General features: G+C 38.2%; 1 protein-coding gene across 6 annotated transcripts in view; it reads left to right on the top strand.

Annotated features, from left to right (window-relative positions):
* LOC137291074 (axotactin-like) overlaps positions 1–26,531 on the top strand; it is a 175,883-nt gene that overhangs the window by 46,895 nt on the left and 102,457 nt on the right. For all 6 annotated transcript variants that reach the window (XM_067822355.1, XM_067822357.1, XM_067822353.1 and 3 more), the window contains exon 2: positions 22,660–23,017. In XM_067822355.1, coding sequence (XP_067678456.1) covers positions 22,678–23,017 — 340 coding nt within the window. In that variant the 5' untranslated portion in view covers positions 22,660–22,677. The remainder of the gene's footprint in view (positions 1–22,659; positions 23,018–26,531) is intronic.

The following is a 26,531-nucleotide window of genomic DNA, read 5'->3' as shown; positions in this document are numbered from 1 at the left end:
TCATCATCATCATCATCATCATCAGCAGCAGCAGCAGCAGCAGTAGCAGCAGCAGCAGCAGCAGCAGCCATCACAATCACATGTAAAGGTGTCATTTGCTCGCCTTAAAAAATCACAGGAACATATGGTTCGAGTTAAAATGGAGAATTGCATCACATTATTTCTGTTTAGCGACTGATTTTGAAGAAGTCGGTCAGTATTTAATATAGTGTACATCTGTGCTAGGAGCACACTTCACACAATATGTTGGTTGTGCATGTTCTGCATGTTGATTCCGTTGTTGGAGTCTGGTGTGAATGTTGATGCTGTTGTCAGGAGAGTCTGACTTGTTTACAATGATGAGGAGGTCGTTGCAGCCACATCTGCACGTGTGTTGCAACTGCAACCTGTTTCATCTCAAACTATCCACACTTTCACCTGCAAGATCAGAATGTTACATCAGGAAATTGCAGACATGAAATTCTGCATTGTGTGCAGATAAAAAGTGGAAGGCACAACAAATTTGTATGGGTGCCTTTGAAAGAAGGGGGCAGTTGGGTTGCCTAGTGTTAAAGCGTTCACTCTTTATGCCAAAGACTGGGTTTGATTCCCCACATGGGTGCAATGTGTGAAGCCCATTTCTGGTGTCCCTGCCGTGATATTGCTGGCATATTGCTAAAAGCAGCATAAAACTAAACTCACTCACTAGGAAAGAGTTCTGATTTTCTTAATTTGATTGCAATTTGACAAAACAAAATCCCACACACTTTTCAAGTCCTTGTGATCTTCTAGTTTATTTGAATTCTAAGCCACTTTTAGCAATATTCCAGCAATATCATTATAGATGGGAAGGACACCTGAAATGGGCTTCACACATTGTACTTATGTGGGGAATTGAACTTGGGTCATCAGTGTGATGAGCAAACACTTTAACCACGAGGCTACCTCACCACCCCTGTCTTTTGTTGAGAAAGACTCTGCTGAAGATCTCCATATCTGTGTTTGACAACGTCTAAGTAGGTGGCATATGTACAGTTCTGTATTTGTAGTTCTACATTTCTTTTGCAGCCCATGGTTTTACCTGGGACTCATACAATTGAAGGCATATTGTCCCCTAAACAGAGAATTCTAGTAAGGGTCACTCTCTGCTGAAAGTCTTCACAGTGATCTGTTCTTCATATTTCATCTTCAGTATGCCTTGCTTGTGGTAATAAGTGGGGAATAATGGGATCAGGTGGTCAGGATCCTGATTTGGTATACACATGTCATGTTATAACAGATCGATGCTCATGATGTTGATCACTAAATTGTCTGGTCAAAAGTAGATTATTTACACACCACCACCATATGCTTGAAATATTGCGGAGTGCAATGCTAAACAACAAACTCAGCTAATCAAGGTATAAGAAAGATTTCAAAGAAAGCAAAATGTCGAATGTCTTGTCAAGTAACAATTCAACTGAATTTCGGAAATGAAAAAGATGTGTGAAAAGGCCAGTAGTATTGGAAGGGCAGCCAATTTCCTTCTCTAAATATGTTTAGATGTTTAGACTCCCCATGTCGGGCTTGGAGGACCTGACATTTGACTCAGAAACAATAAACTGTTTGACCGTTCCATACAAAGAATGTCACATCCTGTTGTTATGAGATTAGAACAGTTGCCCGAGATATAGCATGCTGTCGAAAAAGGTTATCCTAGCCACTTGCAATTACATAGATATGATTGAGAGTGTGTATTTTGCACATACACATATAGAGCCTATTTATTGACAATCTCACTTGGTTTTGATTTTCCTTTTTCATATGTATTGACAGTTACATTGTTTTTTTCCTCGAGAAAGACAAGAGTGCTTGTTGATTGTCTGTGTTAATATCAGCGTAGGGTGCTGTTTGTAAGATATTTTAAGTCAATCTTACCTCAAGCTTATTGAATGCCAAAATGGTATCAATACCAGTGAATGAACCAGAGGTTTCTAAACAAATGGGGCACAGGCAGCTATGCTCTACCTTTCACAAACCAAATAGGTTTGCCCATTGCCATGCACTGCCTACTTCTCGGAAAATGCATTCTTGCTTGCCATATATTTTGAAAAAATGTTTTTGACATGACACATTTGTGACATTCTGTTTATCATCCAAATCATTCTTCCAACTTTTATGTTTTAGTTAAAACTAGTGTCAAAGTAAATAATACAGCTAATTAGCTGCAGAGATTTGTGATGTCTTTTGAATATGATGTCATTGCAACTGATGACATCTCAACCGTCTGCAATGTAGGGTGACACACCCAAACTTTATCTATAGCAGAAGCCTCTTTTGGAAGATACCATTTTGGTTTCCCCATGAAAATACTTCGTATCAGGAAGCCAAGCGTACCTTTCTAGAGGTAGTATGTCAGCTAACGAGCCAATGTCAGATATCAGAGCCAATGCAAATCAATCTATCTACTACATTGCTTCTATATTTGCCCCAAATGCCACAGAAAATGAAAGGATACCAAGATTTTACAACTATAAATATATCAAGAATGTATTGACAAATTATTCTTTGTGAGCAATGCTTCTAAGTTTATGTTTTTGATGTTTATACAGTGAATTGTTTGGAAATTGTGGAGAAAAAACTGTTCTACTTTCTACATTTGCATCTTATGTCAGGTATGTTTTTCAATTCAATTTTATTCTTAATGACTATCTTTATAGAAGATTTTGATACAGACTGTTCTAAAAAGTTCATTTAGTCTTATGAAAATATCAATGTAGAATGACAGGCAGTGTAAAAGCAATATTTGATATGGTAACCCATTATGAAAGAACTATAAACTGCTTCTTTAGTTCCAGACCCTGGAAAAGTGTAATGCTTATCCTGAAGTTAAGTAATGTTGTGAATTCTGCTCGCTTTAACATACCTGGGCAGGTTCCAAATGCAAATACTCTGTGTAAATATGCTAACTTATCTCCCAATCATTTAATTCCTTCTTAATGTTTTTAATGATAAAAATGTAGTTTTTAGTTCATATTGGAAAATGATGCTTATGCTGTTGATCACTGGATTGTCTGGTCCAGACTCGATTGTTTACAGACTGCCACCTTGTAATTGGAATAATGCTGACTGAGATATAAAATTCACTAAAACTGTGTTTTATTTGTTGACAGGATCTGATTTTATATTCTGTCCTGGATTGGTTTAAATGCATAATCCAAAGAAGGTTGAACTACTTTTGAGTCATATCTATTTCTGAGAAAATTCAGTGACCACTGTGATAATTGATAAAGTTTTCAAACTATTCTTAAAAATTGAAGACTTTAGTTTCATCAGTTTCATCTTATTTTCGTTTTGCTTTCATCTTTCCAAGTCATTAAGGAGAGGTCTCTGATGGAATGTTTGTCACCAGTATCAACCAGATTTTCATGCTTTGATAACCTTTTATTGAACTCTGTGGAAGACCCATCCATATCAAGATACTAACCATTTTAAGTCTAGGAATGCAAATCAGTCCAAAGCAAACAGAAGCTCTGTAAGCATTTTCTTTTCAATGCTTTTAACATAGAATTGTTTAAACTGCCGACAAATGACTAAGCAAATTTTAAGCCGAGCGTCATCAGTCATGGAATGTGATTGAATTTTGATCTTCAGATCTAATCATTCTGTTTCACTTTCCATCTGCAAAAAAGCTTGGGAAGATCTGTTCCTGAATCGAGCAGATCAGAGGAATGTCCCATCCACGATTTTCTAACTTATACAAACAAGACTAGGGGAGGGAATGTGTACAATGTTCATTGATCTGTTTTCACTTATGCATTTCTTTTCCAAGGGGGACTTGTTAAATTAAGCCCACGAGTGTGCGATTCAAATTTAGCAGAATGTGGACATAGTTTAGTTGAGCTTGACAGGAAATTAAAGTTTGTCCTTATAATGCACCGCATTAACCTGCTACTGGACTTGCGATGAGGACGGCGCTATGCGTCTGCCTTTGATTCAGTTTTCTTCGTAATCAACAGATGCGCTGGTCATTCGGATCTCCATGGAGATGTCCATGTGAAAACCAGGTACATAGCTGGTAGAATTGGCAGTTGGTTGAGACTTCATTTTGGATTTGTCATGATTGGTTTGATCTAGTTCTTGAAAGGCATTTCCATATTGGACAAACATGAACATAATCCATAAAACATGTCATAAATTCATGGTTCGATTTAAGATATTACTGGAAGAACCCTTTTTAACAGGAATTTTAACTTTAAGAATCAAACTCTAAACATGGTTATGTTTAAGTAAGAAATGTGCACAACATTTTTCTCCAAAAGTTGATGATGACAAAATCTGGACAAAATTTCTGATGAACACTGATTATAATCCTTCAGAGTATCACTATATTCACACACTGTCCTACTCACTTACTGGAATCTGTTATATGTGAAAGCTGTTCTTTCTGCAAGTCTAAATACTGTGTTATATTTCAGGCAGATATATTGCTGACATTGCAAAAACAACATGCATTTGTGATGAAGGATTGGATTAATCACTTAGGTTGATTTGAGCAGCCCGATCTTTTGGGACTGCTGCAATGTATGTACAGGTTGTACAGAATGCTGAAAACTCGTTTATATCCCGCACAGTATCTGTTTGATGTTGATATAAAGAAATATCATAATTCATTGCACAACATCGATGTCCACCCTGTGATCTTTGCATCAAGAGTGGGCGAGATATAGAAACTCCAATGTTGTTTTTGGTTTGATTGTTTTCTTATTTGTTTTTGTACTGGCATTAAGCCAGAACATAAAGGTAAAACAGGTAATATCAAAGAACAGTTCTTGTATATATCAACTAGCAGTCGATGATTGTATCAGTGATGCAAACAGTGTGTTATGTTAACAAAAGTAAATACTTAGATTCATCAGAAATTTAAAAAAATAATAATGATGCTGAGATACGGAATATAAAGCTTTTATTTCAAGAGGACATGCATCAAAGTTCATCACATCTGTGTTGGGCCATAATTTTAGAATCAGTACAAATGAAGTTACAAGGGTTTCTTATTCAAGAGAAGCAAAGCAACAAAATATATATCCATCTTAAAGGATTAGTGCAAGGGAGCTGATACTGTCACATGAGTGCAGGGAAACTTTGTATGGCAGAGCCATCTGCATTCTGAATCAAACATCTTCACCTCCTCTCCTTATCAAACAGTATTTATTTTCTTCTCCTCTTTCATCATATTTCATATAATGCCTGTTTATCGTAATAGGAGCTCTGTATGTACACAATGTTTTGAGGCTATGGTGTACATCATGAATGACGACAGGGTGATCGCTCGCAACTACATCAACCGTATATGCACACTGCATGTCCTCTGCTCTGTCCTGCTAACTCCTGCAGTATGCAGTTCAAACAGTCTTGACATACCAATGCAGGTTTGTATCAGCATCTTGAATGACTCTTGTAGGCTATGAGGTTAAGAAAGATTAGGTGTTTGTTTTCCTCAAAATTTCTTTGTATTTGCTCTCTGGCTGATTTTGTTTGCAAGATTCCATTCGGATGTTGGTGATACAACTCCAGATTAAATACCTCCTTGTCGTGCAGCCAGATGAATGTAGTCTTAACACGCCGTTGCATGTCGAAAATTATAATTGACACAATGATATCATGCAGAACTCTTCTGAGTACACAAATAACAGATCATATGAACAAACCATCTTCTTTCCTTTGTTAGACAGGGAATTATAGGAGTTATCACCAGTTTCCATACATTATCCTCTAGTACGGGGACCTCGGCTCTGAGTTTGATAATCACATGGGATCAGTCTCATTTTCCAGATATACTGAGCTACAGTTCCCATTTGTTTAAAGGATGCTATGATAGCAAGACATGCAAGTCCCAGGGAGCAGTGGCTGTTTTATTTAATGGATAAATCGATAACGTGGTCAGTGATTTGATTGAGTTGCATGTCCTGGCAGCCCAGCATTTTGTATCTTTGCTCTTTGCATCAACCGCTGGTTTGCCTGGACCAGCCTGTATAGATGGACTGATATCATTTTGTTTCTTATGACATCCAATTTTTATAATGATATGTTATTTGTAATCCAGTTCATATTTTGAACTGTAGGTCAAAAGGTAATTTCAACCAATAAAACAATATAAGATCAAAATTGAGTCAAGACTGCTGAAGACTCTGGACATTTCCTCATGGACTAATGCTCTTGACACTCTAGAACGAACTTACTATTATTGAAAATTAAAATGTTTGTCCTACCCAGTAAGATTCCCATGAATGAAGAAGGGTTCCCCTTGATGCAGAAAACTTGCGGATATGACGCAGTGTGAAATGAAAAAACGCATAAAAAGCAAACACTGTGTGGCTTCCGATGCAATAAAATAACAAATCTAAACCACACAATTCAATGCTATAGGTAATGAATGTAACTTAGTTGATTTCTGATTTCAAATTGATTAGAAAGTACACACCATAATTCTTTAGTATCCAGACTTGGATTTATATACCTGGACAAAAACATTATTAGTTGAATGTTGATAATCTTTGTAAATTGTCTGACCCCCAAATTTAGATGTTGACTTCCCCCCAAAAATTTGGAGAGTCAGACCCCGAATTATGAATGTCTAGGGGGAACTCTGATGAAGAGCTGTATCTGTTCAACCTTACCTTGGACTTAGTTACCTAGAGTACCACCAAGTGACATGGTTGACATGTAAATAATCAGGTTAGATTTTCTAGCACTTGCACTACTGACTGAAAGACTTATTGTTCGGTTTGTCGCAAGTAACACACATAGTGCCCCTCAAAGTTCATTTACTGATGTCATTGTCGTCTGTAGGTAAATACCCACATAAACAAGCCCGAGTGGACTGAAGCAGTGTGTACGGAATCAAGAGTGAATCACATTTCAAACAAGAATCATGGTATTGCTGACCACAATGACAAGGAAAGAGCATCATTACCATTTCTACACCTTGGACTGTTTGTTAAGATTTAAAGGAGGTTACATTGAGTTTGTAGAAAGCAAAGTTTTTCATTTGTCTTTAGATGGTAGTCTTGAACCTCTCCCTCTGACAACTTCCTCAGGCGCTGTTGACATAGATCCCGCAGATGTGCCGCTCAACAATTACCTTTTGAGGTCGCCTGCTGACAGCCCATTGGTCAATATTGGGATTGTATTACGTTAGGTTGGCATTCTAATGGACCTTGTGTCACTGGCCATCCTTCTTTCAGCCTATCCTTTTGAAAAAGTCTGCATTTATCATGTTTGTGTACTGAGTTATAGGTTGTGTTGAAATTTTCAGATTTGCAGAAAGGATTCCTTTTCCACCCACTACTCTTGATTATGTACAGAGATTTAAGGGGTATGGGAATCTTTACTTCCTTGGTATCGTGTAGTTGACAGTTGGGATTTTGACATTTAACTCCTTGCTTGAAAACAAGTAGAGTACAACAAGGTTCTTGTCATACTTCTTGTTTCTTTCTAATGATATTTTACTTGAAAAACATTATGAGTTCATACTGTGTAACCACAGATATTCAATGTTTTTCTGTGTAGATACGTGAGATTGCTTTGAGATATATATATATATATATGTATATTGTATATGTGAAATATAAGTATTCTTTCAAAATGCATGAAGATGGTTTTACAGTGGCTGTGTGAATAGCAATAATATTCACTGTCATGTTTGCTTTTGTAAATACTTGAAAACTTTGTATAATGCGTTGTTAGGTCTTATCTACTTGACATGACAGTGACATTTATGGTACCCATGTAAGGACCAAACCCAGATCGTATATGTTACTGGTGACTGCACTAACAACTAGGCTAAACTTTGGCCCATTTGTAGCAAGGAAGGTTGAAGTTGTATGTACACATTTTCATAAAAGCAGAATTATGTTTCTTCCCAAAGTCAACCTATGAAAAAAGATTTCTGTTGCCAGTGTGAAAGTTTAAGAAAGAGATGGTAGAAATATTTTCAAGAATTGCATCATGTTTGGGTTGTTTACAATTTGTCTGCTGGTTTTAACCAGTGTCACAGAAGTTCTGCCTGTGGGGCAATCTTGAGGTACGGCCTCATCTTAGAAATCCAACACCGGCTTATTCTGACACAACTATCTCTGTATCATGAGAGTGTGTCTGCAGGCAATAGATATTCCTGCTTTTATTATGACTTTTCTGACTATCTTAATTCCTGATACTGAGAACGTCTGTTCTTTGAATATGTCAGAAATGATGTCTCTTGTTATGTACCTCCAGACATAAGGTCTTTGCTAGTAAGATCAATGGCACTAGTCCTGAAGCTTTAATATGTTATCATGGAATAATAATTCATACAAAAGTTCATTGTTAATGATTACCACTACAAGTGATATATTTGGATTTAGATATTACCAAAATATGAATATAGATTATTAGTTTCGTCATGATCAGTAACAGTTTAGAGAAAGACACCAGTTTAAGGTAACAAAAGTTCCTTTCACAGATATATTATCACTACATAGTTAAATCCTAGCCTTCATAATGCCAGAAAATAACCAGTCTCTATTATTTTTTTAAACAGTCTATTAGGGGTTACAAGCACAAGATAGAGAACAATTTTAAGAATAGTTGATGGATGAAAATGTTTGAAGAAACCAGGTGTTCAGGAAAAGGTTAAGCTCCATGCACCTCACTAGTTATAGATGAGTCGGTGGCTATTGCTTACATCACAGTGACGGTTCATTGAGTTTCTACCACTTGGGTAGGATAGTGTTTGCATCCAAGGTATGAAGTTTGTTGTTGCCATTCAAGAGTTAAAAAATCAATTGTACCCCTGTTGCCATTCAGCAATTATTCATCTATAGAGTAACGGTCTGTAAATATTCTACTCTGGACCAGACAATCCAGTTATCAAAATCAGGAGCATCGATCGACATGTATCAACCCTGCATCCCTGTGAAATAATTTTGAGATAATTAAAGATGGATTTGCTCGAGTCTGTCCAACACACATAGTATATAGATATGTATCAAGCAGATGATATGTGAAACAGCCCTTCTGTGACTAATATAGCTGATTAGTGTTTCCAAACATAAGTCAACCTTGAAATTTTAATCAGTAGCATTTGTCATCCATGATGGAGAATGACACTGATTTGTATAATGCAACTAATTCATCATAGGGACTGCTGTATATATTTTGCCTCTGATACATGTGTAATGAAAACAGAACCTTTAATAACTTATGAGGCAGTAGGTTGGGCAGGTGGTTAAAGCATTCGCTCATGCCAAAGACCTGGGTTCAATTCCCCACATGGATACAGTGTGTAAAGCCCACATATTGTGTGACTAGCCTTTAAATATTGTTAGAATGTTGCTAAATGCAGTGTAAAATTTTATTCACATGCTCATCCCTTTATAGTATTGCATTTCTCAATAACTGAGTTTTGTGGTTTCATGGTTGTGTAATCGACAATGAGTTACCCATTTTACACAGTTGGCACACAAGTCCTATGACTAAGGAAACATACACTCCCGACCCGTGAAGGTCCCGGGGTAGAATAGGCCTTCAGCAACCCATGCTTGCCATAAAAGGTGACTATGCTTGTCGTAAGAGGCGACTAACGGGATCGGGTGGTCAGCCTCGCTGACTTGGTTGACACATGTCATCGGTTCCCAAGTGAGCAGATCGATGCTCATGTTGTTGGTCACTGGATTTTCTGGTCCAAACTCGATTATTTACAGACCGCCGCCATATAGCTGGAATATTGCTGAGTGCGGCGTAAAACTAAACTCACTCACTCACATACACTCCCAAGAAAACAAATGATGCTAATTGTTGCAAGCAATGGAAGAGTAAGAAGGTCATGGTGGCATTGAATCTTGCTACAAGTGAAAACGTAAAATCAATTATGAGACATCATTATCTCGCTCTATCAACATATGTGGATCACAGTGGAGTCTGATGCTTGTTGTAATTAATAAATTGTGACAGTTACATCCCCTGTGGTTTAGAAGGCATCTGAAAGTGTGATATATTGTTTGTGAATAATGAACCCTGCCTGGAACCTGATGACGAATTCTTGACCTTTGTATTGTTGGTGTTAGATATGTTGACCAGATTATGCTGACATTGAGGTAGGCAGACAGTGCATGCAACCTTTCAGCTTTCATTAATAATTGATTGCATGCCACTTTTCATTATGAATTTCCTATATGATATGATACTATTCACTGGAAGCAACACCACAGTCATTTATTTCATATGCATCAAATTTTGAACTACTGTTAAATCTGAGTTGGGGGACTTTAATTTTCTTTCACACATTGCAGTTTTTGAGTGTAAGGAGGCTAGGAGATCCATCACAGTTTATTGCAAATACTGTTACCCCAATCCTGTCATTTGACTTTATCTTCAGTAGAATTTGTTTTAGTGTTTGAAAACAGCTAACTTGCTAAATAGAAAAACATTTTACCAGGCTTCAATTTGTGTTTGGGACTAATTCACAGACTGCCCATAGATTTTTCACATACAGCACATAAATCTCAATATCTCAGAAATATTTATTGTTTAAGTTAACATTATGAGAGGATATTGGTCATAATTTTTACCCTTAGGACCTGTGAAGATCTGGTGTAGAATAGGTTTTCAGCAAACCATGCTTGCTGTAAAAGGCGACTATGCTTGTTGTAAGAGGCGACTAACGGGATGGGGTGCTCAGGCTCTCTGACTTGGATGACACGTCATTGGTTCCCAGTTGCGCAGATCAATGCTCATGTTCTTGATCACTGAATTGTCTGGTCCAAACTTGATTATTTACTTATTTACAGACTGCCGCCATATAGCTGGAATATTGCTTAGTGCGGTGTAAAACTAAACCCACTCACTCACTTTAACTCAGGCATGCTGATATTGACTAATGAGAGGATGATTTATTGACAAAGTAGTTCAAAACTTTTGTTCAAGAAAACCTAGGTTTGTGTTTACCCCTGTGAGTACAGTGTATGAAACACAACCTTAGTGTTAACTGACATGTATACGTACATCTTCTTGGTTATAGTGCTGGGTATCGCTGACAATCTGCAGATCGATAAGCAGAGCTGAATTATCAATCAGTGATTGATTATAATCATATACCTCACCGCAAAAAGAAAGTTTGATCGAATGGCTGATTATAACTTTTAGCATGTCGATCATTGATTATTCAATCGTTCCAATACTATTTAATACTAAATAACTAATGAGTACTAAATATCTTTTCAAAATAAAAATCTTCATCTGTTAAACTCCAGATAGTTCATGATACTCCAGTCAAGCAGTCGTTGGTAATGACGTTTATCCCTTCTAAACTTACTGGGACTGGTAAGATATTCATATATCAACACTAGCTCCACTGCATGTCAGTTGATGTAGAATGAGTTGCATGGTGCATCTAAATGGTTGGAACAAAGCTCCCTGTTGATGTGTGTGTACTGGCTTCACTAACATGTTGTGTTTTGACAGAGAACCAAGAATATGAATACATGACACTATGCTCTTCCGGAATAATTCTGAAAAACACTTATGACCTAAACTTCCTTGAAAGTTATACATGCATATCAAAATTGAAAGAATATCCTAGCAAAAAAGATCACCAATGAATACAGCCATTTCCGGCTTGAATTATGTAACAAAAATGTTCGTGCCAAATATGGACCCAATTAAGGATGAGCTCAGATGTTGATGTGACAAGAACTTGGATGACAGATTAGAAGCAAAAACCAATCCCTTTCCAGCACGGAACAACCATAACGAGTGTTGTGCCTTGTGCCACAACTCTTCCTATTGTTCCAGGGAGTGTCTTGATAATGTCATGCTGACCTCCGCTCCCTTCAGAACATCAGAAACTCTACTGAGAATAAGGATGTGCTTGCATCTGGGTAAAATGGTGAAGTGTCTCTTCCTCTAACGTCCTGCTGTTCGTTTCCGCTGTCAGGTACGGCAGAATCAGCTGCCGTCTATATATACAATGTGACATTTGTAAAATTGTTATTTACGACACTAGACTGCATGGGCTGCTTGAGTAATTTGTATTGATTGTGGTGTGGAGAATGGTATATTTATGTCACATTGACATGCAGTGGAGATTTTTCATTGACAAATGGCTGTGTTTAGCCTGTGACGGATCTGGGCATGGCTTGGGGATGCTATAAGTATGCAGTGATTGTCTCCTGATTGTGCTGGTAAATCAAGATGGGGTCTGGGCACTTATGGTGCCAAACTGATTTCCATTAGGAAAAACCACTAATTGTATGAGGATTATCTCTACTTTTGATTTAGGATAGAACTCTTCCGATGGTACATACAAGAGACCAATAAACTTAAAATCAAGTAACAATTATCTGATTGTGTTCACCCTGTTGATTATGTCTCATAAACTTTATTAAAATATTCATTTTAAAGACTTCTGTCCGTCAACAGATCCATGTGTTATGAGATTACCATACAAATACGGCTGATTTTCCTGCCAGGAAATAGAAATACGTGGATCTAATGATGAAGACTAAACACAAGTTTTTGAAAGTGAGGGACCAGATTTGGAAGTTGATGATTTGAATTTTGAGATCTATTTTAGAAGAAGGAAAGACTCAGATGTGGCATGTTTTGCAGCTGATATCTTGGAATATGTTGAATGGCAAATATAACCTGAGACCGAAGAGGGTTTGCTTCTAAAAGAGGGTAACAACTTCTGATAAGAGTTTGTGTCTGCTAAAAATTAGACTTTGGGCGATAAGAATACACTTGAGGACTGGTCATAAAAAATTATTTGCCATGTGTCACATGTTCCTTCCTCTGCTTTCAGTACTCATGCAAAGACTGGTTGAGTGAGTGAGTGAGTTTAGTTTTACGCCGCACTCAGCAATATTCCAGCTATGTGGCGGCGGTCTGTAGATAATCGAGTTTGGACCAGACAATCCAGTGATCAACAACATGAGCATCGATCTGCGCACTTGGGAACCGATGACATGTGTTAACCAAGTCAGCGAGCCTGACCACCCGATCACGTTAGTGGCCTCTTACGACAAGCATAGTGGCCAAAGATAGGTTGTATACATGAGAGACTGAGGCTGAGTTTGCTTAGTGTTAGGTAACTGAGATAAGATTCAGACATAAATAATGTAATGTAACTTGAGAAGTGTAGAAAACTGCATAATCCATAGAGAGAAAAAACTTTCCTTGTGCAGTTTGACTATGACACAATAACTGCCTGTGGGTTGATATGGTAGAAAATTTGAAGCATTTTTTGCGAACAGAATAAATATTCTGTAACAATCTTAATAGTATTTTGTTTCATCATCTCTTGTTTGCATTCATCTATATTCACACAAGATACCTTTGATCACATTGAGGGGCATTGTACACTTTCCAAGGAATAGACTAGCACTTAGTCACTGATGCTGATAGAAACAAATACATTTAAATTGAGAAGGAGCCCCAGTGAGTTGGGAGATTCCAGATGAAATCAAGTCTTACTTCACTGAAGCTTTATGACTGCATGGAGGGCTAGGCATTTGGGAAAATAATATGGTTTGAAGGACTATGAGACAGACTAATTCAAAACAGTGTGAGTGAGGCAGCTAAGTGTTCGCTTGTAATGCCTAAGAGCCAGGTTTCATTTCCCACATTCCCACAATATGTGAAGTCCATGTCTTATGTTACCCGTCATGATACTGCCGGAATATTGTGAAAAGTATCATAAAGCTAGACTCATTCATTCCAAATAGGATTTGAGGCCTTGTCCCACAAAGCGATCATAGAACTGCAGCAGTCATAAGTCGATTTTCAACTTTGTGTGTTAAGATCACCATAGCAATATGGTCTCTTTGCGTACAGGGGCCTTGGTGGTTCATATAAGGAAGTGTATTTCAAATCGCCCTCGAAAAGCTATAGGAATGGACTGTTTCTTGTAGTCTAAACACATTATTTCAATGAGATAATTTGAAAGCAAGAGTCATGTTCCCGGTGGAAATGAACAAATATAAGACAGCATATTAAGAAGGTTAAGACTTCTTTTGGAGATACCCACCATATAGCTGGAATATTGCTGAGTGTAAAACTAAAGTCACTCACTCTTTTGGAGGTACCTGTAGATAGACATACATATTGCACTGGTAGCAGATGAAGGGAGTTCCTTTCATTCAAGGACAAACCTCTTCATGAATTATTCTGCATGTGGGAATTCCCTTTGCTAACCACAAAAAGATGGAAAAAAGGAAACAATTTAATCTGTTTTGACTTTCATATAGATGAAAACTTCTGTCTCATTGGGACCACAAACTCTTTCATGCAAAATTTCTTTCATGCCCCAGGATCCCTTCCTGCCATTATTTGCAGGTTTATGCAAAATGGTTCAAGTCTTTTGTAATATTAAGTATGGTCCATTTGACCATCAGGGAAATATTGATGGTATGTTGTTCATTGTTGTTCAAGTTTGGGCCAAGTTAATCAGAATTCAATTTGGCCAAATGCCAGGAAATGTATATAGTTCTTATAGACACCAGTTGGCATTATCATACATTAAAATGAATGTATTGTGTAGGTAGCATGATGTTGTTCCTCTAGTTTAATTGGACTATTTTGCCCTTGTTTGAGGTAGAAGGGGTGTTTAATGGGGTCAGATATCATATGGCTGCTCAGTGCTGATCCCTGGGCAGAAATGGTCCCAGTATCCTGTGTGTAAGCCCATTTAGGGATTTGGGAACAGAATAGGTCCCAAGTATTCCATGTTGTTTCCTGGAGCAGAATTGAGATGATTAACGTCTTTATTTTAACAATGGTGTAGTTCCAGTAAAGGTTCTTGTACCGTTTTCAAGCATATGAGGGTAGAGTTCTTCGAGCAGAACTGATTTGCTGGTTCCTCCTGCTTGTGTACTTCAGCACTAGTGACAAAATTCACTGGTACTGCCAAGCTGCTCTGAATGCTTTTTTATGCATTTCGTTGCAGCAACTGCATTGGTTCTCTGTTGTCAACTTTTGGTGTACTTGGTCCCAATGTTATCTCATTGGGTAAGTTGTTTAATGTTCTTACACTTTGTAACTATGTTAAGTTAACTCTTTGCAGGTCATGAGTTTCATTTTATGGTGGCAGTGAGCTGTTTCACGACTGTTTCTCTAATTTTACGAGCTTCAGAAAACTTCTGATTCGAAATGAAGTAGACAACATGTTTGAGTATTCACAAACTGCCATAAAGTTGCAGAACTCTTACTGTAAAACTGAATTTAACGCTTTAAATGGGCAGACATGACATTTTTATCCACAAGTTAATGGAATCATTAATCAAGACAACTTTCACATTAACCAAGGACACATAATCCAATAACGTACAAGTTTTTGTTTTTTTTAACACCATCTCCAGAACACCAGGTGAGATTATTAATTTCCCAGAATGTACCACTCAGCAGTGCATCTTGCATCACACTATTGTACTTTCATCAAGGTGATTGTGTTTAGCACTGGCAACTGTTAAAGCACAGGCAGTTTGATGGGTTAATCTGAAGTGATGGTCAAGGTTGTTGCAACAGATAGAAAATCAATTGTGTTCTGATGAACTCATTTTTTGTCCCCCACCACAATGTGAAACAGGAACTACGTATTCAGCAGCATCTGTCCGTCCGTACATAGGTCTTGTTTCTTATTAATGCAATATCACATTAGCAGTTGTGCCCATTGTCTTCAAATTTGATGACGGCTACATTAGGGGATTATACTGACACCAATTAGTTTGGGTGACTTTTACCTACTTTCAAGGTCACCATGACTCTTTGACCACTTTTCCTGTTGTACCCAATGTCAAATTTGGTGACAGCCTACATAAGTAGATTAAGCAGATGTCAGTTTATTTGAAGACATTGACCTTATCTTCAAGGTCACCTGGACACTTTGACTCTGATTTTCAGTCTGACCACTACACTTCGTTCACTTTTTGAACTTGTTAATGCATAAAACTATGCAGCCAATGTCCTTAATTTTGTTGACAGCCTACATTGGGTGAGTGATTATCCAGACACTAGCCATTTCACACTTCTTGTGTGTGAGCAAAAAGTAAGAAGTAGTGAATATGTTATAAATATTTCATCCTTCCTTAGCAGTGAGGGACATGGGGACATTGCCACATTAGTGGCAAACACTTGTTTTTGTGGGAGTTTTGTTTCAGTAAAAGTGTAGGATTTACAGTCAGTCTTTTAGATTCTGATGTTCTTATTGCCTCAGACACAAGGACTGTGTTGCTTTCCATTAACACTTTTTTTTCATTTCAAAGATTTTTTTTTCATGAATTTTTTTCTTGTAGACCCTTTTGATTTTCAAATAAAACATGCTGTGGCTGTGCTTGGATGGTGATTAACGCTTACTAGAGAATAGGGTCTATGTATTTGTTTATCTGATATTGGAAAAGCATAATGATCTCTGTATGAAACTTGTTAGAATAAAAACGTGGGATGGGATTTTGCTGGATGCAGATGACATGCTGACATTTTCAGGATTTTAGTACTGTCCTATGTCTCCATGAAACTTTAAAAATGTCAGCATAACACAGTCAGTCTGAAACACTGCTAAATTGGTCAGCTGAAAAATAATAATGAACGGCAAGTGCCTTTGGATTCAGGTGTTTGGTTCTGGCTGGTATCAGTTTGCTCTTCTCTTACTGCCTCTGTGGTCATCTTCAGCACCACACCCCACCCCACCCCACCCCACCACACCCCACCCCACCCCACCCCACCTCACCTCACCTCACCTCACCTCACCTCACCTCACCTCACACCTCACCTCACCTCACCTCTTGAATTGTTTCCTGTCAGCTTCCAAGATTGCCAACAAGTTCACTGTTTCAGTTGGATGTAATCAACAGTCATGTACTGGCTGATCTATTTAACAATAGCCTGATAGGTAGAGTGCCATTAATGTGTTATTGCACGCGATCATCACAAACTCACTGACTGACTGACCCTTAAAGTTCAGGGCAATGTAGTGCACTGTCCCTGTTTTATACCTGGAACTAGTTGCAGTGTTAGGTTAGGAAACTAGTACTGTACATATTGTTCAGTTCAGGTGATGGAATTTGTGGGAGAATGTCTGATTCATCACTTTTGTCACAGTGGCCTGGGACTGGCTAAAAAGGTAGTCAAAAATATTTTCGATGTTGAAAATTTACTGATGATTAACAATATGAATATTATGTCATCAATAATACCTTTCATAAGATATTATGTTACAGTTTTGTTTTAATTTCCTCACACAAACCACAACGTTACATGCCACCATAGTGCTTGAATGTTTCTGGGTGTGGTGTAAAATTTAACTCTCTCTCTCACAATGGTATATCATCAGCTGATTCTAAGGTACAATCAGAATGCTGGTTTTGTTTTTAGTCATTGCAAAAATATGGCACCACTCGCCAGTGACATGAAATACCTTTCAGAACAAATTTTACTCAAATTTATTTTTCCAGTATTTATTGATATTCGATCAGCATCTCCTGGACCAGCATATGTGAGTCACCATTCATTTTCTGTGGCAACAAGTTATATATCCATCTTTCAATATCCCTCCCTGTAAGTCTGGTCGATCTGTATTTGTTCTCAGCTTCAAGGCACTTCTTTTCTTGGATATCATGTCAAGCCCCCATCTGTCAGTGTAAAACAGGAGGTTCAATCATGTCAATACATAACTTGGAAATCTTTCAGGTAAAACTGGTTTTAGGTCCCTCCTGTTCAAACTGTTAATTCACAGTATGAGAGATCAGTGTTACTGAGAACACAACGAATTCCTGGTGATTAAGATTTTTGTTTGTTTACCTGTTTTGAGAGTATTTACAGATGAATTTTGAAATAATTTACATGTTTTTGTAACATAGGAAATTGTGTTAAATGAATCCTAATCATATGTCAAGCCTCAATACATTTGTTTTCCTCCCAATAGAATATGCGTTATTTTGGGTCAATAATAAATAATGTTTATGAGATTGGTATGAAATACGGGGTGAAATTCAACCAACAATTTTATTGTTGAGACTTTGCGGGCTGAACGTGTGTAGCTCAAAAATCCATTTCAGGTCCGTGGAGTTTAGTGGTGGTCTCCCGCTCAGGGTCTGCCTTGAGCTGAGTGATGATGGTGTATCGTAAGTCACTCATATGGTGATTTGGGAAATTAAAGTGATGAGCGACAGGTTTGTCTCTCTTTTATATAGATTTGTATTATACATCTGGCTTCCCGACAAAGTACATAAACATCTTTTATTCAGTCAGCCTAGGAATGTTCCACCCTCTCGTGGAACATTACACGAAACACTATACAATATAGTCGCACCACCAGATGTTTGTCACGAGTGTTCACCTAAACATTCGTCCCTAAGTAACTCTCCATACACAGCCGTCTCATTGTGAACCACGATAATAAGCCTGACGCTATCGCCATATGCATCATTTGTTTCTTTACAATACACGACAATCTCAGGCTTCACCGGCAGCCACCGGCAGCCACCAGCAACCACCGACATTTCTGGTGGTACCACCGGCCACAACAGGCACTCTACCAGCAGCCACTGGCAACTACCGGCCACACCACCAACCACACCGGCAACCACCGATGAATTACCAGCTGCCACCCACACTCCACGGGTAGCAGGTGGCATTTGCATTTTTCATTGGCCCACCCTGTACCGGCGACCACCCCTTCTGGCTCTCTCTAAGAATATATGTTCCCAGTCACCGCTAGCTTCTCCGTCTGATGAGTCCAACTCGGACGAAACTAGTCCCCCACATGCTAGCATATCAGCCCTTCCTGGCCAGTTCCGGTCTCTACTTTCTGTCCTGCTCTCTAATGTTTATAACAGTTTCTTGGTGTTAACTAGGATTTGCCTTGGAGTTACTAGGGCTGGTGGGGTAGCTCAGTAGCTAAACTATACAGGTTCATGTCAAAGACCTGGGTTCAAATTCCCATTTGGGTAAAAAAAAATATGGAAGCCTTTTTCTGGTGTCCCTGCCATAATTACTCTAATATTCTAAAAGCAGCACTCTCACACACTTGGAGCTACTGCAACATTTCTGTTAGTTGAATCCGATATGAAACTATAGATTGTGCACTCAGTTACATACAATAAAAGTGTAATGAATTTCTGATGACTGCCTGTTTCGTGTGTAACAACAGTGCTATTGATCCTAATGAAGTATATTATTTTTGTCTACAATTTGCTGCAAACAAATCCTAGGCCTTCAATCGATGTCTCAGCCTTTGATAGTGTTTACCTCACCCATTGTGTAATTTTCTGTGGAAGGCGGACCAATTTACTGTGTCATCCAGGGGACATTCTTCTCGTGATCCCATACCTGGTCTGAATCTATGGCTTTGGGACCATTTCTGTTGATTGGAGAGGATTAGGTATGTGAGTATTTTGGGCTGCATAAACTAGGGGCAGCCACTGCAGACAAGCTTCTGCTGATAAATTGTGTCATAATGCTTGAAGGTTTCACATTCAACAGTTGGGCTTTCAGGGTTTAAGTTCACTAGAATAGGTCTCTGGGCTATCCGTTCTTGTATGAGTAGGTCTCCATCAATCAGAGCTTGTTAATGTTACACTGGGTCCCTAACAATCTGTGCTTTGCAGAGTGGGTCCCCAGCAATCTGTGATTGTTAGAATAGGTCCCAAGCAATCTGTAGTTGTTAGAATAGGTCTCCAGCTATGAGATAATGGAACTGATTAGGTGTCTTGTTGTGGGACATGGTTCTCTGCATGTCATTTTACTGATGGTGTTGGGGGCGGCGAGGTATCCTAGTGGTTAAAGTGTTCGCTTGTCACGATGAAGACCCGGGTTCGATTCCCCACATGGGTGCAATGTGTGAAGCCCAATTTCTGGTGTTCCCCGCCGTGATATTGCTGGAATATTGCTAAAAGCGGCGTAAAACTAAACTCACTCACTACTGATGGTGTTGCTTTTTGTTCCTAATATCAATCACAGGTACAGAGTTTATATCTTTATGGCAACATTAGTAGGTTGATGCTAGGCTGACATAAGCAAGGCTGATTAATCTGACATTGTATGCATGACAAACATCTAATGGCCACCCTGTGGTTATAGGTCTGTCTTGAGTCTGGAGATGTAAGGATGATGATACTATTGAACCATCTCATGTGACATGGCACATGTGGCCAGGTGTGTTTTGTCAGCACAATGCCTATGCCACTTCTTTCTGCTCATGGGAAGCAGGGGATCGGGGGTAGGATAGAGGTTAAGGCAATAGTTTGTCACACCAAGAACCCAGGTTCGATTCCCCACATGGGCACAATGTGTGAAGTCCATTTCTGGTGTCCCTGTCATGATATTGCTGGAATATTGCTAAAAATGGTGTAAAATCCAATTCACTCACTCACTGGCTGACAAATTAGTGGGTTAGTGTTGACTAAGCAAGGTTGAAAATACAGTCTTGATATTGAACTGTGTAATATGATAAACGGACATTAAGCTATCCAGAAACAGCCGGCTCATGGCAGATTCAATAGGTGTCCCTTAACTCTGTGGTGGCAGATTCAGTTGAGGCTGCTGCAGCATTGATGGTGATACTGATGAATTGTCTTGTGTGACTTGCATCTGGAATAACACAAGCAGTCAGGTGATGACACAGATGACCTTGACTTTTTCATAGTCAGCAGTTCAGTCATATTGCAGCACAGAGTTATGTTGCATATTTCAAGTTGATGGACAGAGAAATATGGGTGAGCGTGCTTCAGTAAGTCTGTTCAAAAGTTTGTAAAGACTGTTCTGAAATATTTTGATATGCAAGGCAGATTGTTTTCTGTTCCCAGAGGAGTTGTTTTGGTCTGTATGTTTTAGTTGAAGGTCCAAGGTCATACAGATATACTGGTGGCAGGGTTGGAACTTTGCACTTGAATAAATTCCAGTGGTCAAGTACAAATGTCCCAATATCCCTGCTATGTCAACATAGTAGTTGTATTTTATCTTTTCCCAGACTAGACAAGCATTTACATTCGGTAAAACCTTGTTTTGATGAGGTGGACAATGTCAACAGCAGCAGACGCATGGGTAATTATCAAGGATGTCTGTAGCCCTGACACTCTGTGGTACAGATGTGTCTGAACTGCCAGTCAGCTCTACAGGCAGCAAATAGTAGCTGACCATGCTTTTAACCTCCAGGCAAGGCTGAACTTAGTCTGTCATACCCTGAAACAAATGTACACATGCAAGAGCAGTTTCTGAAAACGAAAAGTCTCGGGACTCTTTTTTATTGTATTTCATTTTAATTTATATACATTTTTCACTGTAAAATATGTTTCAGAGACGAGCTGTTACTCTTGACTTAACTAGGTGGATGCTATGCATTTTCAGCATTATGATGCTTGTCAAAGTTGTGATGGAATCCTGCTACAGTTCATGAATTGGAACTTGGGACCTGTGACAAGTCATGAACTGTTTTCATGTTTCATGTCAAAACAGTGTTGAATGTGCCTAGAAGACTATGATCACACATTTCAAACACTTACAAAGTTTTTTTTTGTAAACTGGCCATGTTACCAAGCCATTAAACAAACATAACATATTGTTTACATACAGGCGTGGATGAGATGTTGCTTGTCAAGGATTTGATGTGGAAAAAATGTGGAATCCCATTTCATGCTGATAGAGTTACACTGCCTGTCATATTGGGATGTATTCAGGTGGAAAGGTGGGAGAGCGATGAGGTTCTAGTGTTCTGAATGTGATTTCTACCTGAAATCACCCAGAAGCTGTAAAATTCCATTAGCCAGCATCCAATTGCCCACTAACCTATCTCACACTGGAGTTGTTTTACAAGTGTGACAATTATTAAACCTTTAAACAGGGAAGAGTTTCATTTCTGTCAGCAGTTAAAGGCATGCTGTTAAAGTTGGAATTTGTTTACCCTATTTAACATATAGGCAGGTGCTCAGGGGTGATATTTTTACCATTATTAACTGTGGATAGTATGTGTAATGATTTAGTTTCCACTAGGTAAAATTACTGCCAAACATCATTATTCTTCACCCTTTTAATGTGGAAGCTTCTCCTTTCAGACCTTGTTAAGCTGGAAACTCCCATTTCCAGAACATTATTCTGGAAAAAAACACCTTCCGGACATTGTTAATCTGGAAATTCACCTTCCAGACTGTTAATCTGGAAACACCACCTTTCAGGCCCTGTTAATTTGGAAACTCCATTCTGAGTCTGTTAATCTGGAAACACCACCTTCCAGGTCATTATAATCTGGAATCTTACCCATCCAGACATTGTTAATCTGGAAACTCCCAATTTCAGACCATTTAATCTGGAAAATGAGGACAATGTTATCACTGATCTTAAGCAACCCATACTTGTCATGAGACTTCAAAGTCACGTCATCAGTTCCTGACTGTGTAGATCAATTTTGATTCTGTTGATCACTGAATTGTCTGGTTGATTTTTAACAGACCACTGCCATACTGCTCGAATATTACTAAGTGCAACATTAAACAACTGACTACAATATAACTTGACTTGAGTTAGTTACATCATTTACTGTATCATGGTGGCTCTAAAATAATGGATATTTGAGACAAAACGCTAGTGGTTACTAGCAAATATCACATAGATCCACAGTTGATACTGACTGATCATTCGACCAGGTAATATATCCAACTTCGTTTTTATTTTCAGATAATGGTTTGATACAGGATGCCCCCATTGTTAACCCTGTGTAGTTTGGTACTGGGACCTGTGGCCTTCATCACACGAGGGGTTAATACCGCCACCAACTCCACCACCTGGACCTTCAATGGAGTAGCTCACCTCACATTCAAGCCAGACTATCAAGATGACCAGAGCATTCATCTCAAGTTAAGATTTCAGACACGACAACCAAATGGATTATTGTTTTATCACTACCTGAAGAGTTACGATGCCAAGAAATTCCCGCTGTTAAAGAGCTACGAGTTGTTCGCTGAAATACGTCAAGGATATGTGCGAGTTGGGAGTAACTTTAATCAGTATTCAGATGTTGTTCCGATTGGATCAGGTGAGTTTTTGAAACCAGTTTTATGTTAAAGTCCTTTGAGATGAAATATTTCAGTGAGATATTGTAGATTTCTGCTCATGATATAGTCACAATATTACAGTTGACTGTGCTTTTAGCAGAGATTTCTTATGAATGTGGAGAGGATTTTGTCACTTCTATGTACAGTAATGGAATGTGATACAGTACATTGGACATGTTTTTGGATGATTGAATGTATCTTGTGTTCAGGGTTCACGTAAATCAGTGTGAGTGAGATTTATGAAATAGTCCATGTGATCTTGATGCACTATTGTCAATTCGGGGTCAGATTGTCTAGTCTGTAGTGGAAGGTTCTGTACCCAGTTTACTGACCTTAACGATTGATTTTGAAATGAAATTGCTCAATCGTTGAGAATGTCTGGAAGCTAGTTACAGAATTAGATCTTATGCAATACATACAAGGAGGTAGACACATCAACAGGCTTTTCTTTGATCTGCTTCAGACAACTGACTTTTAATAGCACATTGATTAAATACATTGTATGTATAGTTGAGTGGATGAGGTTCTCATTTACTACTTTGAGGGAACAGGCTCAAATTCTTACATTGTTACAATTTCTGAAACTTCTTGGGGAATTGAATAATACTTGTATTGGATGGCTTAAGTGACCAAGACGTAGTGTTACAGTTCATAGGTGGGAATTGAATCCTTGGGTGGAGAACTGTGTTTTCAGTTTGAGTTCCAGATTACTTTCACTCACTCACTCACTCACTCACTCACTCTCAACTCACTCTGAACTCACCCTGAAGGTCCGGGTTAGAATTGATCTTCAGTAATCCAGGCTTGTTGTCAGAGGTGACTATGGAATTGGGTGGTCAGGCTTGCTTACTTGGTTGACACATGTCATTGGTTCCTAATTGTGCAGATCGATGTTAAAGAATGAATAAACTCAATTTTTTGGTACTCTTTTTACCACTGCATATGAAAGACTTCTGGTTAGTCATAAATGGAACACCATTTTTTTTTTTTTTTTTTTTTTTAAATTGTGATTTATTGATACCAAGTGCTTAAAAGTTGCTAAAAAGCTGTCTGCTTCTCTCACCCACAAACGAAACCACAGACAAGTTACGTAACTCTGTCGCCAGGGCCCTGCAGTGACGTCATAGAAGGAACGATTTTCACTTAGTTGTATAGAAAATGTGTAGGAAGCTTGCCATTTTGCTGATTTCTTGACGTCACCAAAGACATGCCAAATTGTTGTGTTGCCATCAGTTGCTCCTTGGGGTCGGATGATGGTGTCACTATGCACAGATTTTAACTGGACCCCGTAGTTTGTGCTTAAATTGGTTGTTTGTGTGTGCGAAGCAAGCGTTGTGGAAGCCTGTGGTATATACTAAATTGGATGGTTCGCCCCTTACCACGCTTCCAGGATAGAATATGGAGTTCAAGTTTCATCGAGTTTATAAAAGCAAGACTGTTTACAACACAACATTGCTGACCGAAAGGAATTTGCATGAATATAACACTTTCTTCCTCCGAAGCGAGGTTGTGGTTGAAGTGACAATATTATCGTAAGTGATTTTATATCGAACCCCGCCTCGCTTCCAAGAGTGAAATTATTATGTTATTAGCAATGTCATGTAAAATCCTAATGTCCATCAACAAAATACATATTTTGCCACCAGTGAAAAGTAATTTTGATTTTGTAAGTCGGTGAAAACAAACTTAATAGCATTTATCCTCAGACAGGGTGCCACCATTTTTGAAAATCATGAAGTCACCGACTAAAGTCTGTTAGAATTATTGAGATTATGGTTTGTTTTCATTGAGTTAGAAAATCAAAACTAATTTTTACTAGTAGTTAAATATGTATTTGAATCATGACCGTACAGATTTTCCGTGACACAACTTGTAACAAAATGACATCTTCCACAGAAGCAAGGTGAGGGTCGAAGTGACATAATGTTGCAAGTAATATTATATTGACCTCCGCCTCGCTTCCAAGAGTGAAATTGTTATGTTATAAGCAGTGTCATGCAAAATCCTATTGCCCATCAATAAAATACATATTTTGCTACCAGCAGAAAGTAATTTTGATTTTGTAAGTCGAAGAAGGCAAACTTAAATAGCTTTCATCCTCAGACAGGGCACTGCCATGTTTGAAAATCATGAAGTCAGGGACTAAAGTCCATTTGAATTAATGAGATTATGGTTTGTTTTCATGAAGTTAATAAATCAAAACTACTTTCTACTAGTAGTTAAATATGTATTTGAATCATGACCAAAAGGAGTTTGCATGACACATCCTGTAACATAACATGAGTGAGGTCGGGGTCAAAGTGAAAATAATGCGCTATAAATTTCTTCACTTGCTAAATTTACTTGGTTTGTAAACGTTCACTCACCAGTAACTAGACACTTGTCAATATATGTCTTTGTGTTTGGTTTCATAATCCTAATTACTTTATAAACATACTTGTATGCATTTTGGAACTTAATAAAAAGAAGTGATCTGTGAATGTATGACAGGAATGTAATATGTAGACATTTTATTGTTTGCCTATATTAATCATAATTCTCATGCACGCCCTAGTGTATGTCGTCTGTATAATTACACTTCACGACAAAAACAATGACTCTGTTGAAAGCTATAACAACTTATTAAAAACAAAAATGCAAATATTAAAATTAAAGTTATAGGAGCAATGTCAGGCTATTACCTTGTTCGATGAATGGATCCATCAATATCCACAAAAACAAGTGATATATAATTCATCTGCAGATTTCCCAAGAGATGTGTCTTTTAACAGTCTAATATACGAAAATGTGATGTATCGTTTCAGGTTTTTCACGTTACTGTATAATCTCATTGGTCACCCAAGATAGCACACCTGGCAACTAATTGCATAATGTGCATTGTTCTTTTAATAAAGTAATTTAGTTTGCCAATAATGAGCAATCAATCAATGTATTGGTGGTTAATCCTTTGAAAGAAGGGTGTTGTTTTTACGTAGACAGACACGACAGAGTGTATTCAGTATAGATTAGTAAATGTACATACATAAACACCACCTTTTGACAAATCCTCATTTAAATCCACACAAAAGTAATTAATCAATCAGCGTGTTATCAGTTTTATCCAGACACAAGAAATGCCATCAATACCGCATATTCCTTCGAATGATAAGACTGCAATTTCAGGCGTAAGATACTGATATTCCACGCTAACCTTTAGTTAAGACGAAGACAAATAGATGATTGGGGCATTGACAAGCATTTTAGATATTCAACAATTTTGTTGAAAAAAAACCTAGGAAAATGTCATTTGCTTCGGGAAATGGATCGGTGGTCCTAAACATATTTGCTCAGTATATTGTGTTGATTAAATTCGTTGGGATTGTACCTGTTCCCAAATCGAGTGTGCTATAACAAGTCATGCGTGAAACATATGGTGGGTGGGGGGGAGAAAATGAACTTCTCGATATTATCAGACAACCTGTCTCCCTCTTGTTTCAAGTGGATCGTTCTGTGGGG

The sequence above is a fragment of the Haliotis asinina genome, chromosome 7 (genome assembly GCF_037392515.1).
Source record: "Haliotis asinina isolate JCU_RB_2024 chromosome 7, JCU_Hal_asi_v2, whole genome shotgun sequence".
NCBI lineage: Eukaryota > Metazoa > Mollusca > Gastropoda > Lepetellida > Haliotidae > Haliotis > Haliotis asinina.
The sequence above is the reverse complement of the archived record's forward strand: the minus strand, read 5'-3'. Positions and strand labels throughout refer to the sequence as shown.